Source organism: Nesoenas mayeri (assembly GCF_963082525.1).
Source record: "Nesoenas mayeri genome assembly, chromosome: 3".
In the NCBI taxonomy this organism is placed as follows: Eukaryota; Metazoa; Chordata; class Aves; order Columbiformes; family Columbidae; genus Nesoenas; species Nesoenas mayeri.
Window position 1 is genome coordinate 16,417,300 of NC_137544.1, and position 15,777 is coordinate 16,433,076.

General features: G+C 43.6%; 1 protein-coding gene across 1 annotated transcript in view; it reads right to left on the reverse strand.

Moving 5' to 3' along the window:
* Positions 1–9,517: 9,517 nt before the first annotated feature.
* TAF1B (TATA-box binding protein associated factor, RNA polymerase I subunit B) overlaps positions 9,518–15,777 on the reverse strand; it is a gene marked incomplete at both ends in the record, with an annotated part of 48,872 nt that continues 42,612 nt past the window's right edge. Inside the window, 2 exons of the mRNA XM_080342962.1 lie at positions 9,518–9,710; positions 13,782–14,007. Coding sequence (XP_080199088.1) covers positions 9,518–9,710; positions 13,782–14,007 — 419 coding nt within the window. The remainder of the gene's footprint in view (positions 9,711–13,781; positions 14,008–15,777) is intronic.

Here is a 15,777-nt window from a genome sequence, read left to right on the forward strand (position 1 = left end):
GGGGGCCGCTCGCACCGCCCGGCTCCAGCGGGGGGCACGACCCGCCGCTGCGGCTCCGCCCGCCTCCCTCGGCCCCCGGCAGAGGGGCAGCCCGGCGCTGCGGCGACGCCCGCTCCTCCCGACAGCGCGGCCCGCTCGCCGCCGCCCGCATTTAAGGTGCGGCGGGGCGGGGGGCGGACGGCGGCGGCGCGGCCCCACGCCTCGCTGCGGGTGTCGGGTTTCAAAGCCGGCCCGGCCTCGCCGCTCGGCTCACGGGGCGGGGTGGCCGCCGGGGTCGCCCCGCTGCGCCCCCCCACCCGAGGCTTCCCCCTCCCCGCCATTTCGTACCGCCCCGCAGCGGCCTCCGGTTACTTCTCCACAAAGTTAGAGAGGGGCGGGTCCCCGGGAAGAACGGCTCCCCCCGGCCCGGCCCCACAGCGCGGCAGGCGGCGGGCCCCTCTTGCGGCAGACCCCTGGAGGGGCGGCAGCACCGGTCGGACCGGACGCGGTTCTTCCCCCCCCTCCCCGCTCTCTCTTCGCCGCCCGGCTCACTCACTTGTCGTAGTCTTGTGTCATGTCTGGCGGAGGCAGCGGGCGGCAGAACTGGCCCGGCTGGTCGGGAGGGCGAGGCGGGGGCGAGCGGAGAGAGCAGCGCGCAGCCCGCCGCACCGACGGGTTTTGTCGGCTTTTCTCGCCCGCTCAGGTGGCTCCCGCAGCCGCAGGTGGACGGGCGCCCAGCGACGCCTCCTATTGGCTGCCGCGGACCGCGGGGCGGAGCCGCCGCGCCCCCATTGGGCGGCCGGGCGCGGGGTGGGGCGGTGCCGTGCGGGACCCGAACCGGGGACCCGAACTGGGGACCCGAACCGGGGACCCGAACCCGGCCGGGCAGCGGGGGGGCGACGAGCCGCAGCCCCTTCGCTACAACACCGCGGGCGGCGCAAGAAAGGGACGAGTAAAAGTTCACAGCGGAGATGCCCTCCCCGCGGCTGGGGGCCTCCCTGGGGCCCCGCAGCGCACCCCGCTGTCACAGGCCGTTTTCCTGAGAAAAAACCCCTTTTCTGCCCGGTTTCAGCTCTCATCCCGCACGTACAGCGCTCACCGGCGCTCAGGCGCCGGCACCGCAGCTGCACCGGGGTACGCGAGGGATCCCGATCGGCCCGTCCTGCTCCCCCAGCGCCGCCTCAGGACGTGTCACCTCCTGGACCCGGCCCGGCCCAGGACTGGCGGTGGGGTTCACAGGAATCACCCTGGAATCATTCACCTTACACATGGGTCTCCCTTCTCCCATCCCATATACCTTATGTCTTTTTCCTGTACTAAAGTCGTTTTTAGGGAAGTCTAAAACCAACACAACACTCGTTAATTTGCACCGACTACTGAAGTACAGAGGATCCCAGCATCATGCGTCTCATAGATGAACCCACGCTGGGAGAGAAGGAGAGGTATACAATGGAGTTACTGCTGGAAATGTATCTAAATCCTCTGGTTTAACAACAGCATCAACGTTACAATTACAATGGATATGTCCAAAGTGGCATGCATGAATTTAAATCAGAAAGATCTTAAGTTTCTCCTTGAGAAATAAGGGCGGGAGGTTGCTTGTTCAAGTAACAAGTTGAATCAAACCCATCCAGCAACAATGCTATCTATCATATGTCAAGATGCTTCAGATAGCTACTGTAATTTAAAAGCATGCACACTAATAAGAGGTCTCTCCTTCTAGGTCAAAATCACTTCCCTATTTGTACAGGATATACTCCAATGCAAAATTATAGAAGGGCAATTCAAGCAGCCAACCAAAGGAAATATGAAACTAAAGGGAACAAACTTTCACTAAGGGTCTAATCCTGGAAGTTGCTTAATATCCTCTGGCTGGATTACAACTAGCGTTCTGGAAACAAAATGCTTTGTCTGGATCTGCAAACAATGCCATTAGGATGGCAAAAGATAAATATCATTACTGAAGTAGGATCTTGCTCTACAAAGTGAAATGAACTGTTGTAAATTGTTCTTTATGACATGCAATAAACGGTGTTATATTTATTCAACTTATTTAAAAAAATCTAATTTGAGATTACATAGAAGAAAATTTCTTATCAGCTCTCTCATATGAAAAAAACACTGTCATCCAATTAAGATGTCAGAAAGTGACGTTTTTCTAAACAAGTATAACTCGTTTTGTTTCTGATAGAAATTACAAAACTAGCTCAAAATTGCAAGTATTGGGAAGAACTGCCAACTTTCTCAGGTGTTATTCACTCCTCAGGCTCCCCACTTCTGTTCGTAGAATTCTGGGATGTGCAGACACAACCACTGCTTTTTGGCAGATGTCCATACTTTTCATTAACACCACAATTTAATACTACCCTGTAGTTGTAAGTGACCCAGATGAAGGATGTGCTGAGGTTCAGTCACATGTTTACGTTGCACCTGAACTGCTGAAATCACTTAGTAATGTGCCACACGTGGTATCTCTACTTAACTTAGAATTTACCAGGATTTTATTCCAAATAAATCCAAGCTGTCGTCTCTGCAGAAGGGACGGCTTTTCTTAACAGGGCGATCCAACGACAAAAACTGAGTTATCATCATAGCGATCGCTTCCACATCGAGGAGACAATGATATAAACACCGGATTGTGACACCACTGACTAATCTGCCGGTCACAATCTAGACTCTGTAACACCACTTGTAGGTGTGTTTCTGTGATGTCACTGACCGGGTTGCATCACCGCTGAATAAGATGGGGCGAGAAGCACGCAGGGATTCGGCAGAGCTGCGGCAGCCGTGCCAGCGCGATGCGGCAGCGCTCGGGCAGGGCTTCCAGTGCCCCGCGCCTGCTGGCGTTCGCTCCAGCTTCTTCCCTCGCTCAGCCCGTTCACCTCCGTCTCACCGCTCTCCTCCACCTCTCATGCCCTTCCCTTCACCTTTCCTCCTGCCTCGGCCCTGCCTTCAATGTTCTTCCCTTCTTCACGTATTCGTCTCCTTTTAAACGAATCCCACTCAAAACACATATGTAAGCCACCGAACTCACATGCCGTTTGCAACCATCTGGCCAAGCACTGTCTCAATGTGCTTGCACCTCCTCCTAGTCTTGTCTTTTGACATCAGCATTTAGAGAAACTGGGAATTATTCTGGACAAGAATCAGCTGCTGTTATGACTTACCTAACAAATAAGGTTTTAAAATCTCATACTTGATAATTATCATCTATACGCACTGGCCATTCACACCTGTGTAATACACAAACAAGTTGCATCAAGTTTGTAACACTACTTCTGATTTCACAAAATGCAACAGGGAGTCAAAACAAGATACTTTCTACTTCATCTGAACTCCTAAAATGCAAGGGCCAGGCTGCAGAGCTGGCTGTAAAGAGCAGTGAATCTTCTGTGCTTCTCTCCCTTACACAGCACAGCAGGAAAGCTGTTTCCCTTCTGCCACAGGCCTGTGGTCACTGATGGCAGAGCTGGAAAAGACGGCCTGAAGCTCATCACTGACCCACGCAGAATTAGCTGAAGGCATCAAACGGCTGGGAGAAAAAAAGAAGAAGAAAAAGAAGAAGAAAAAGAAAAAGAAAAAGAAGAAGAAAGAGAAGAAGAAAAAGGAAAAAAAATGAAAAAGAAAAAGAAAGAAAAAGAAAAAGAAGAAGAAAAAGAAGAAGAAGAAAGAAAAAGCTCAGGCGGAGGTTCCTGACCTCACTAGGAAGTGAGGTGAAAGCAGATATGGTGGAAAGCAACAGAAAGACAAATGACAGTGCGAAAGGAAGCTGGAAATGCCTTGTAGGAAAGAGAAGACAGAAAAATCTGGTGGGATAAAGGGTAAAGAAATAAATGAAAGCACGATGTGTGAAATATAGAAGAGAAAAATAAAAGAAATGGTTTGTCTTTTCACTTCAGGCATATCCCTGTATGCAATCTTGCAGGCATTCCTTAAAGATTCCCCTTTTAATTCTGTATTTCACCCCAAAGATAATGCATACACAGTTGAGAGCATACAGACTATTCAGGGGCAGGAGAAGCTGCTCCATCAGCCTGACTAAGGACACTCTGAAATGACAACAATGTAAATGGATCAATTTTGCAGTAGCCTTTAAAAAAATAAGTCAGCCTGAAGTGTAGAATTCTATCAACAATAAAATCATAGTATGTGTCTCTGCTCCATATTGCGCTTCCTCGGGGTTTGGTGTCTGCGTGCACAGGTCCCGCCGCACAGCCCGACAGTGTTGCAGCGAGAGAACAGCGTGTGCAGCTCCTGGGCTGTTCTCTGCCTAATCCGCTTTGCTCCGCGGCACAGAAACCACCCAGCTGCCCAGTTAGGAGCTACAGACACCACGGATCTCACTTCAGCAAACAAAAGTGTTTTGTCACGATCTTATGTGAACTGGGGCTGTTAAGCCTGGAGAAAAGGAGGCTGAGGGGAGACCTTATCACTGTCTACAACTACCTGAAAGGAGGTTGTAGCATGGAGGGGGTTGGTCTGTTCTCCCACATAACAAGTGATAGGATTAGAGGAAATGGCCTCAAGTTGCACCAGGGAAGGTTCAGATTAGACATTACGGAACATTTCTTCATGGAAAGGGTTGTCAGGCATTGGAACAGGCTGCCCAAGGCAGTGGTGGAGTCACCATCCCTGGAGGTGTTTAAAAGACATTTAGATGAGGTTCTTACGGACATGGTTTAATGCTAGAGTTAGGTTATGGCTTGACTCAATGATCTTGAGGGTCTCTTCCAACCAAAATTATTCTGCGATTCTGTGATTCTATATTGATGAGGCACAACTTACTGTGCAGATGAGATGCATGGCCAGGTGGATTCCACCACATCCTAGCACCAGAGCAAGCTGTGGGCAGCAGTCCCGGGCAGCCCTGGTGCAGCCATGAAGTGGTGGCGTCCTGGGACCGCGGCCCATGTCCTGCTCGGAAGCACAGGAACCAGCCTGCCTGTGGACATGGAGCCTGTTGAGATAGCAAGGAGCTGGCAGCTCACCAGGAGCTCACCAGCTCTGTGGTCTGATGCCCTGACTGGGAGAGCTGGGACACTTGGATGCAGTTTTAGGACACTCTTCTCCCACCTGGGCGTGTTCACCCGTGTCCCTCGCAGCAGCCACTGCTCCGCATGCTCAGGCAGCCCTGTCAGCGGCACGCAGTGCTCCCTAGCCAGCCACCGCACGTGCCTGCCATGAAAAGGCACCGCAGAAGCACCCCAGGACCCAGGTCAAGCTTTCGGGTTGCAATGCAGCCACTACACACACTCAGTGGTGTTCTCACAAGGCAATGGCAGGGCCTGCAGCTGATGAGCAAAGCCACTGCTGGGACAACAGGGAGTAGACACAAAGTACTTCTACAATACACAGCAGCCATGCGAGATCATTAGAGGAATATCTTGCATTTTCTTTTAAAACTACCTGATGAACTGCCGGAGGCAGAGCGTAGATGCTGAGGATCAGGGAGGAGTGTTCTGGCGCTCAAAACGCTGCCATTAGCAGTTGTAGAAGGGCAGCTACAACCTCACGTGAGGATACAAGCATTCATCATCCCCTGCTCTGCCAGTCCTTCCTCACCCTCTTGTTCACCGTTTCAGCATCATCCGAGCACAAGCAGTGGTGAGGAAAGCTCCTTCACATACGCCTGTTTCCACATCTTGGCATCCACTTTATGTTCTCATCTAACCCGGACAGGAATAAGGGAGCTTCACACATCAGGAGCAATGAGACCAGTAACTACAGAGGACATAGTGGAAAACAAGCATTCTGCATTTAGTGCAAGAACAAATGTAGCGAGAGACGCTGATCTGGTAAATTCATACACTAACATGCTCAGCCAGGAAACACATATGACCGTATATGCTGGGAAGTGTGTTTTGTTTTGGATCAAAATAAGAGATCAATTAATCAAAGTTATCCTGAACCTTCTCTGCTTCTCAGCCTGACATGGGGAAGGGACAAATGAACCAGGGAGCAGACACTTAATCAGGGACTTCACATTTCCAGACTTTACATGTCCCAAAACTCCTGTGGGTACTGGTCCCGGCCCTGCAAAAGCACCCTCTTAACAACTTTCCATAGACACCCTGAAATAGTTTTTCAGGACCATCAGCAAAAGTCCTATTTGTCCAAAAAGTGAGACAAGTCATTTTGAGGAAGGGACTTCTGAGCTTCCCAAGAAGTTACGAGAAGTGAGATATTCATTGCATTGCCTGCAACCTCATAGGCAGCTTTCCCAAATCTTCTAAACATGACTGTTTCAGGGGTCATGCTAAAAATGGGTTAGGAAAGATGTAATTACAGTGAAGCCCATGCTACATGTTATAGACAATAAATTAGACTAGAATTGCTTGCAGGCACAGAGCTTGGCTGATTCTCATTCTTTTGTTAAATCAGGTGCAGGGCCCTCACTCTGCATAGGAGTTAAGGAGAAAGTAAAAAATCTCTCCTTCATTTTCTGGAAAATGGCAAAAACTTTACTAAGAAAATTATTTTGACTGAGACTAGTTGATATTGAGAATGCAGACACATGAATGCAGTACAAAATCAGTATGGTAAAATTCCAATTCTGCTGCAGGCTGTACCTTTCAAAATACGAGGAGACATCTGTCATATTTCTCCACTGAAACAAGAGAAGGTTGCATTATTTAGGCGAAATCATAAAGCAATGTTACTTTTGCACTATTAAAGAAAGAAAAAACCCAGTGTGTTAAAATATAACACAGAAACTAGGAAAAAGCTTAATTCAGCCTAGAAAGCACATCAAGGTCTCAGAATACCTGATTTGCTATTGTCTAAGTTAAATAATTATTAACTATTCTAAATCTTCTCAGCACATACAATTTAAAAGTTTAATCTAAAGAAGCACTTGCCTTTATCTATTATACATACTTAAGAACTGTCACTCAACTTTTAAAGTAAGAAACAAATCAAACTCTCTCTACTTAAAAATTCCACGGGAAGCAGTACAAAAAAGTAGGTATCAGAAAGCTGAGATTTCCCCGGACGTTTTCAGCAAACGGTTCCAGAGGAGCTGTAAGTTGTGAGCAGCCAGAAGAGGCGGCTGGAGGTGCTGGTCGGGGCAGACACGCTGCCCTTCAGCATCCACCTCCGGCAGCTGCTCCAGCGCCGGGTTCTAGTAACTGGGCTCCGAGTAGCTGTCCCGAGAGAGCTCAACCGCACTTCACTCGGATCAGGCTCTCTTGGGGCTCGTCAGCTTCTTAAACATCATTACTCCAATGTAAGTGTTGATGGATTAAACAGGATAGAACTAACATTTACGTATTTTACGGGCACACCCTTTGCTTTTAAATCTGACTCTTAACCTGTGTGTCCAGAAGGCACACGGCTCTTGATGATTAACTGCAAGCTTTATTCCAGTTTATTAAAGTACGGCTTTAATTTATTCTAACATCTAAGGGAGCTTCGTTACGTTTGTAACAATGTAACAATGAGCACAGTATTTTTAATTTATGAAGCTCAGATTTTACTACTACAGTAGTTTTAAAAGAAAGGTGTACCTATAATTAAGTGCATAAGTCTTTCAAATAAGTACTTCTGAATTAAATGAATCATTTGTGTATAATAAGGTGTCTTTTAGATAGTTAATTCAAAACTTTAACAGATATTACAGTAAAAAGAATGAGGCATTTTCAGTCGCTTGAGCAAGCCCTTTTGAAAAGTGACAATGTGTGTTACTCTTCTGTAGATTTTTAACTGATACAAATGCTCATCTAGAACGAGACCAATGAATAACTTTACCAAGTATTTGCGAACTTTAGTAATTCACTCAGGTGAGGTCAAACATAATAGATAATGGCCAATTTTAAAATACAAGCACCAGACACAAGATGAGATTCAAGTTGGTATATCCCATTAACGTAAGCATCAGTTCAAGACACATCCTGTTAGGAATCTGAGGTATCCAGCACAACGCGGCAACAGATTGAGACATACTAAACTGTACCCACTTCAAAAATGTCTAAGACATAGAACAAGTAACAGCTCAGTCTGCTCCTTCCTCTTCCCCATCACGCTCGGTCCAGCTCGGGATGGCTGAAGCTGTGCCTTCTCATCTGCATGTCACAATCACAGGGTCATTGCTCTAAATCCCCGTTCTACAGTAACTCCTTGAAATATCTGAAAAAGTAAAAACTTTCACCCAAACGGTGTCTTCTCTGTCGCCTTAACCCAGGACACCATGCTCAACTATCTCCTGCCTCTACTGAGCCAGCGCAGCCTCCTGGGTTGCTGGTATTTCAAAGCAACTATTACAACTTAACCTTTAACATTCCTGTCTGTTCTGCTTTATCACTGTGCTACTGCCAGGCAGCACATCTCCCCTGCTATCATTTGCCTGTCCTCAATTTTTAGACAACAGATTCACGGATTGAACTGCAACCAATTGGAAAGCCTTCCATCATACTAAGAGGCTACTCGTCCAATTGATTACCTTCCCAGATAACATCTCACTGGAGTCCTTGCTCAGGAAGGAAGCTCTTACTCTTTTGAAAGTCCACAGACACCATTTTTCTTGTCTATAATAACGCTTAGAAACAGCTGTTGATTTTGGCTTTGATCAAACAGATTTGTCAACTTCTGTACTCCATACTGACAGCCGGAGGTGCTGAACTTTATTTCATTCAACTGAAAGCAGCAATATTCATCTGGGTATCTACTCAACATCTCTGTTCAACATATGTATATGTTTTGGTGTCTTTAATGTAGTGGCAGCACCCAACCTCATTTACACGTTGTCTGGGACAGTTTAAAAACATAGTTTATAAATAAGACTGAGCATGAGAAACTCGTGGGATGGCTGAGGCACAAGCTGCTGAAGATGCTGGATTATAAAATGATCAGAAGACATTCAAACAACAGTAGCCTTGCAAAAGAAGAATGACAGGAGGACCTGGAAGGTACCGTTGCACAAGAATTAGGATGCACAGTTCCAGGTACAAAAGTAGCTGCACAATCTGTGAAGCCTGGAGTGGAACATGGACATGAAAGGTGTTAATGTGAATGAGAGGTTCAGGCATAACAAGAGACTCCACAACAGCCTGTTTAGAAACAATGACTAGAAAAACATCGACTGACTGCTCCTTTTATTTATTATCACATTTTTTTCAAATAAAATAAACATGACTTTCTAGAAATATATTTGCTGTCATACAACAGTAAGTAAAAAAAATAGATACTTTAATTGCAAAATCTCACAGTGTAATTAGATGCTAACGTGCTGTCCAGCACGCTCAAAGTATGTACAATTATGCCAAAAAGCGGTAATTTCATAGCTTCCTGTTGGCTCTGATGCACAGTGAGGAAATAAATTGTGATAAACAGTTTCCTTGGTAACTTTCCCAGCTGGAAAACAGTGACTTACATTATAGATAAAATGACACAAGTAAAGTGCAGTAGTAGATCTCAGCATAACTATCTTAACAAAAAATGTGCATGCAGGCAAAAGGATCAGTAGAATTTTAGATGTAATACCATGGTTTGGTATCCAACCAACTAATTTACATGTGATTAACAGTAATAGTTTTAGACCTTTTTACTTCCTTATGACTGGGTTGTATTTTGGCTTTTTACAGAGTTTTTTATTAAAAAGCTTGTGTTCTATCAGACACACGTCATCATGGATTGAAGAGGGCGGTATCCTCAGAAGAAAAGAGAATAACCTTAGTACAAAATGGTAACTCTGGGGAAACTCCACTTCTCTGTAATGAGCCAGATGACCACATGACCTGAAAAGAAACGGGTAGAAAAAAAGGCCTGAATTATAAGTGTATTTAGTTAGTATTCAGCCAGCATTTATACATTTGACTGTAATTAGAGGAAAATGCCAACATTTTATCAGCAGCATAAATCACAATTCTGGTCGATTCTGTGAAAGGATCCATTCCTGCAAAACGCCGAAGCAGAGGACTGGACCGAGACACGCTCAGAGGTGGTGCAGACACGGGAAGAAGGAAAAGGCTGTAGAGCTTGTTCCAGTACAGATCAGGATCATACTCAACCAGGCAATGAAAACGTTCTTTGCCTCGCAGGACTAAATTGATCCAGTGTCCATCCTGGCAGCTTTTAGCAAATGTAGCAGAGAGTGACAACAGCTGCCTTAACTCATCTTTAGAATAGCCAAGGCTGCCCAGTGCAGACACCTCAGGCTCTTTTCTCCATTCTCTTCCACTCTTCCCCAGGTCCCCTCTCCTCCTCCTGACACTACACCATGTGACTGCAACCCATCCGTTTCTTCTCCATTGTCTTTGTGTGCTAAATAGAAAATATCTACGTAGAAGCAAGAGGGAAAAGTGAAGTTCAAGCCAACGGAGTAACATAGGAAGCACTGGGGCAAACGTTGGCTGGGTTGACAGAAAGTAATCAGTGCTACAGCAGACTTCTGCTTCATTATCTTGTAGCTTTCATGGTGAAAATATTAAGGAGAATGATGGGGTGATTTTATTGATGAAGTATCTAATGAAAATAGCAGACTGGACTAGCTGGTACCCAGTGTCAGACTGAACAAAAGATGACACAGAGGATGGACCACAGAGATAGCTCTGTAAACAGTAAGTTCCGCAATTCATGTTGGAAAACTCCCCTTTCTGGGTTAGCCCCAAATTTGTTTTTATTAAAAGTGGTAAGTTTAAAATAGTATAAAATCCAGCTGTTTCAATTTTTAAAAAAACCAAAACCTTTTACACTTGCAGGGATTTAGGTGCTATTCACCATATAAGCTCTATGCACCTTCTAGCTCACTAGGTATTGCCTTGGGATGTGGGGAAGCAGAGTTTAAAATTTCCCCTCTGTCTGATTCAGAGCAGCAGCCTTAAATATTCACCAGAACAAGGACTGGAACCTGTCTGTCCCAATTTATGGGCAAGTGTGCTAATTACCAGAGTATAGAGTCATTTGCTCGCTCCCTCTAGCCCAACAAACATTTACATTTTACCTCAAACTGGAGGAACAGACGGACCCGTCCTGGGGTGCCACACAAGCTGCACTTTGGGGAGCGGAGTCTTTGTCTAAAGGCTCCCCAAGTCTGGCAGACTGGAAATCTGAAACTGGGTCTCTCTCACTGTAGGTCCCATCCCCTGACCTACCTCACATTCCTCCAAAACTGCCAGCGACTTCTTACAAAAACTAAATTAAATCAGACACCTCGGCAGTGTCAGAGCAAATTAGCTGACCCCACAACTCAACACATCTGCTAAATTTGATCTTCACTGAGAAATGTTGTTGGTTTAATCAAATCTGCATTTTTGGGCTAATATGAATTAAGACATTTTGCTACATCCTAGTCCTAACCCTGACATTCAGCAATTGCGGTTCTTATGGCAACTTAGGTGTCAAATCTCAGTTTTCACTGGGGGGAGGCAAGGGAGTGATATTGTTTATTCCAAGGCAAACACATAATTACATCCTCACTGTAGAGCACCTATTTGATCAACTCGAGTTACACTTTTCAGAAGAGTACTTAAATATGCACACATTTTTGCCCCATTTTATGCTGGTTTTGTGCCATTTACTCTAGGAGCATCTCTGAAGAGCTAAAAAAATGCCAAATGATTTTCAATTTTGATGTGATAAGGGAAATACATTTTTCTCAACATTTTTCACACACCTCATCACTTACCACCTAAAGATATCTATACCACATCAATTTAGAATCCAGTTTAGAATGGACACATTTAAATTAAAAGAAAATGTAAAAGCATTTTACCAACCATTTGACCCATCTCAGCTTTGCTGATCTGAAATCATACCTTAGTCCTGGGATTAAAGCACTTCAGCAGTCCCAGTTAGACCACATTGATTTTTAGAGAAAGATTTTAAGTTTGTATGTATCATAGAAGTAAAACCAAACACTTGCATAAGATAAAACCTCATATCTGAGGGAGCAGACAATGTTTTCCAAAGTTAAGTAAGTGTCAGATGTATAATTAATTACTTGCATTGCAAATGATACAATGGGAAATTTAACCAGTAAGAATTTAAATTCAAATCTTGTTTCATGAAAGCTATGACAGTTTGCCATTAACATTTTAATATATTACATATGAAAATGTAGGCTTAAAAACAGACTTTGCATGAAAGATTATTCACACAAACATACACCGAAATATCCACTCATTCAGTGTGTACATAAGATTTACGCAAACTTGTGGTAAAAGGATTATTACCTCTCCTCCCTTCAAAAAAAACTTCTTATTCATACAAAAGAATGAGTCCACACAACCAAAGCTCTTGTAATAGAACACTGTGTTTACCTTATTCCAACCCATTTCTGTCACGGTGGATATGTGAAAGGTAATGTGAAAAGGAAAATAAAGATAAGCAAATAAATCCACTGAAAGACAGAAAAGACTGCATACATGTAAAAGCCAGTTATTTTCAAGGGGAATATTTAATGTTTAAAAATCAGGAATGCATCTCTAAGTTTCTGTAGGGGTTGTTGCTCTCTCAAGCACACCGTTTAGAAGTACATACCTGATAAAGATTTAAGATGTTATTCAATGTGCTAATGAAATCTCATTTCACATTAATGTACCTTGACCTCCTTTCCAAAGAAACCACACACACTACCCGCACACATGAGAAATTCAGGAGAATCCATTCCATCTGCAAAGTTCATATCTTCCACTGGTACCCACCAGTATGTCAATCTTCTGGATGAGGATTTAATGACACAACCAGTGGCAGAACTGAAATCTGGCACGTGATCCGGAAGCCCTAAACTACCCGGGGAGTTTATGAGAAACACTATTTTTGATATATTTGATTCCTTGGTGTAAAATCTGCTCACTTCCTACAATCCCTCAGCAGGAGTTTTGCTCTGTGTCTCTGGCAGTGGTTCTCTGCCAGCACCCACCAAATAGCAAATTCACCAATTTTCGCAGAATTTAGCACAAACGGGGAAGATATTAAAGAGTGAGAAGTTCAATACAAACCAGGCAGATACTGAAATATCTCTGTAACTCTGTATATGGCTGGATTAGCTGGGCTATCACTCTCCTTGCTACTTAGGTCCTTTAAAGAAAATAGTTTTACTAACGAATAGAATTACTGTTTTCATATACTCTTAATTGAAAAAAAATCCCTTTCACTTGTGAAGTCAGGATTTGGGAGCAGTTCTCTAGTAAAGACAAACACTAAACTTCTTTAATAGCACAAAATATTTTCTTTTTCCATATTTCTTCTATTACTTTTCCAATGAAAGAAATTGATTTTTACTTTTCTGCTTGCAAAAAATACAACTTGATTGCTGATATACTTTGATGAAATAGTGATAGAGTCCTTTTCACTCATTATTTTTTTAAACACATTCTAGAGGCATTAATCGCCTGCTTATTTTAACTCCGACTGCTAATTTTAATTTTGATTAAGGCCACCACAAAAGGACAGTGAGTTAAAAATTAGTTTCCTATGCTTTTTGGAGGGTCAGGGGAGAGAGGAATGGAATCGTTTTCCCATTTCCAGGAGAGATGTCGTGCAACTTTTTTCCAAAACACTATAGAGAAGGAAGTGAAGTGAATATTTGTATCATGCTGCTACTCTTGCCATGTGACTCTAGCTGTTGATTTTGTCTCATCTCGTCTCTTCTCAAAAGCTCACTTTGATCACTCTTCTATTACAGTTTGTCTACTCCCAATCCAAGACTAACCATTCTGCACACGCCCCTTTCTATGAATTTTAACTATCTGTGAATACAAAGCTGTGCACACCCCCCATAGCTGTTATTTGTAGAAATCTATAAACGGCACTTTGCTTTCAGGAGAACTTTCCAAAATGTATTTAAGAAAGATTTGAACACCTACCTCTCGCGACATAGTTGAACTGTACACAGCCAATAGTCAGGATTCATGGCTGCAAGTACACCACGTTTTTCTTGCAAAATTCCCTTCAGGCTGTGCCCATGAAAACAACTCCCGTCTGTGTTTTCTTCAGACCAACTTAACTGAAAACTTGAAGGATTTGGCTTTTCAGCAGGTCGCACTGAACCAGACAGCTTGCCAAACTGATTTTGTAAGTTCACGACCATTTCTGTACAAAGAGATACAAAGACAAGGCAAAAATATTAAGTATTACAATACTATTGAGAGGTGAATAATACAGGAAGAAAATAGGGTGGTTTTACCTTTTTTTTCCTTTTTTTTCTTTAAATCTCTGCAAGGAATACTGAGGAAACTTGAAGGTCTGTATGTTCTCTCCCTCATTCGATATAACATTTAACTGTCATATACTTTAGTGAAATGTTTTGAAAGATAATTCAAAATGTGACATCTTTCAGACGTGTTTCCCAAATAAAGCATGTAAAATCCACTTGATACTGCTGGTATTTTTATTCTCATAGAAAACACAGGCCAGGATGCCTTTCGCTGTATTTACCTGGTTGCATGCCATCACTAGGACTGGCAAAGATTTTTTGAGCAGTTACCTGTGTACCAGAATTAAGGAACCCTGGTTTCATACACATATGGATTTAAGGTTAAACTATTCACAGTGCAAATTTAAACTGGGGAAAAAACAAAACAAACCAAAATAAAACAACAAACCCCCACTGCTAGTGAAAAAACAACAAACTTTCATAAGTTACAGCTGAGAGGGGACAGAAGGTCTGATCATAGATCAGCACACACAATGTGACTGCCTAAGCCTTCTTTCCTTAGAATAAAAATCAGGTTAAAAAACACCGTTGTTGGAGTTTCAACTCCTTTTTATGACCTGTAACCAAATAAACTCATTCATAAACTGAAAAAAAAAAAAAGGCAGAAAAGACATCCCAAAGTAATACAAGGACTGGGAAACTTCTCTTTCCGGAGGACACTAAAATCTAACATCAAAAGCAAAGGCTGAGAAAGGTTTCTGAAAACCTGTAGGCGGCACCTACGTGTTCTAGAGCACTCTGGTCTCTACTATTTTAAATTTGTATTAAGATGAATCTTGCCCAGTTGCAATGGCACCATGTGGCATTCCTGCTTGCAACAGCCAGGGGTAAAGCTCCATAATCTAAGGGGTCCTCTTCTGGCTCAAAGAGAAGCAGAGCCAGAAGAGGAATCTACAGTGCCTCAGAAATGGTGAACAATAAATCATTATTCACTTTGGCTTATAAATGCGGGAACTAAAGGGCATCTGAGCAAATTATCAGCTTGAAATAAATAAACATAAATGTGTTTTTCCACAGAACTTGACCGTAGGATCACCCCTACCAAATTTTGAAGAGTAAGAACATTCATAGTATCATAGAATCACAGAATTATAGAATTGATCCAGTTGGAAGAGACCCTCAGGATCATCAAGTCCAACCATAACCTAACTCTAGCACTAAACCATGTCCCTAAGAACCTTGTCTAAAAGCCTTTTAAACCCCTCCAGGGATTTTGACTCCACCACTTCCCTGGGCAGCCTGACAACTCTGTCAAAAAACCTCAATGGGATTGTTGAAAGAGAAATCCAACATGAGTTATTCAAACCAAATAGGACTATACAACCTGTCTAGAAGTCCCTGAACCAGTCAGTTCCAGAAAGTAAGAGAGTATATAAAGGGAAAAATATCACATGCCACTCTGAACATCTCCAAATATCTCTGCTGCTTACTAGATACTACTAAATGTAGAATGAAGAACTTCAAATCTAATTTGTTTGAATAAAATTCTGGCTTTCTGTATTTCCACAGACAAGTGGGGTTTTTGTTGTTTTGTTTGTTTGCTTTTATGTCAATATAAAACCCAGTAATTTCTCATAAGTACTTCAGGAGCTGCTAAAATAAAGTAGGTGTACCTGCATTCTGAGCACGTACAGCTGGCTATTCAA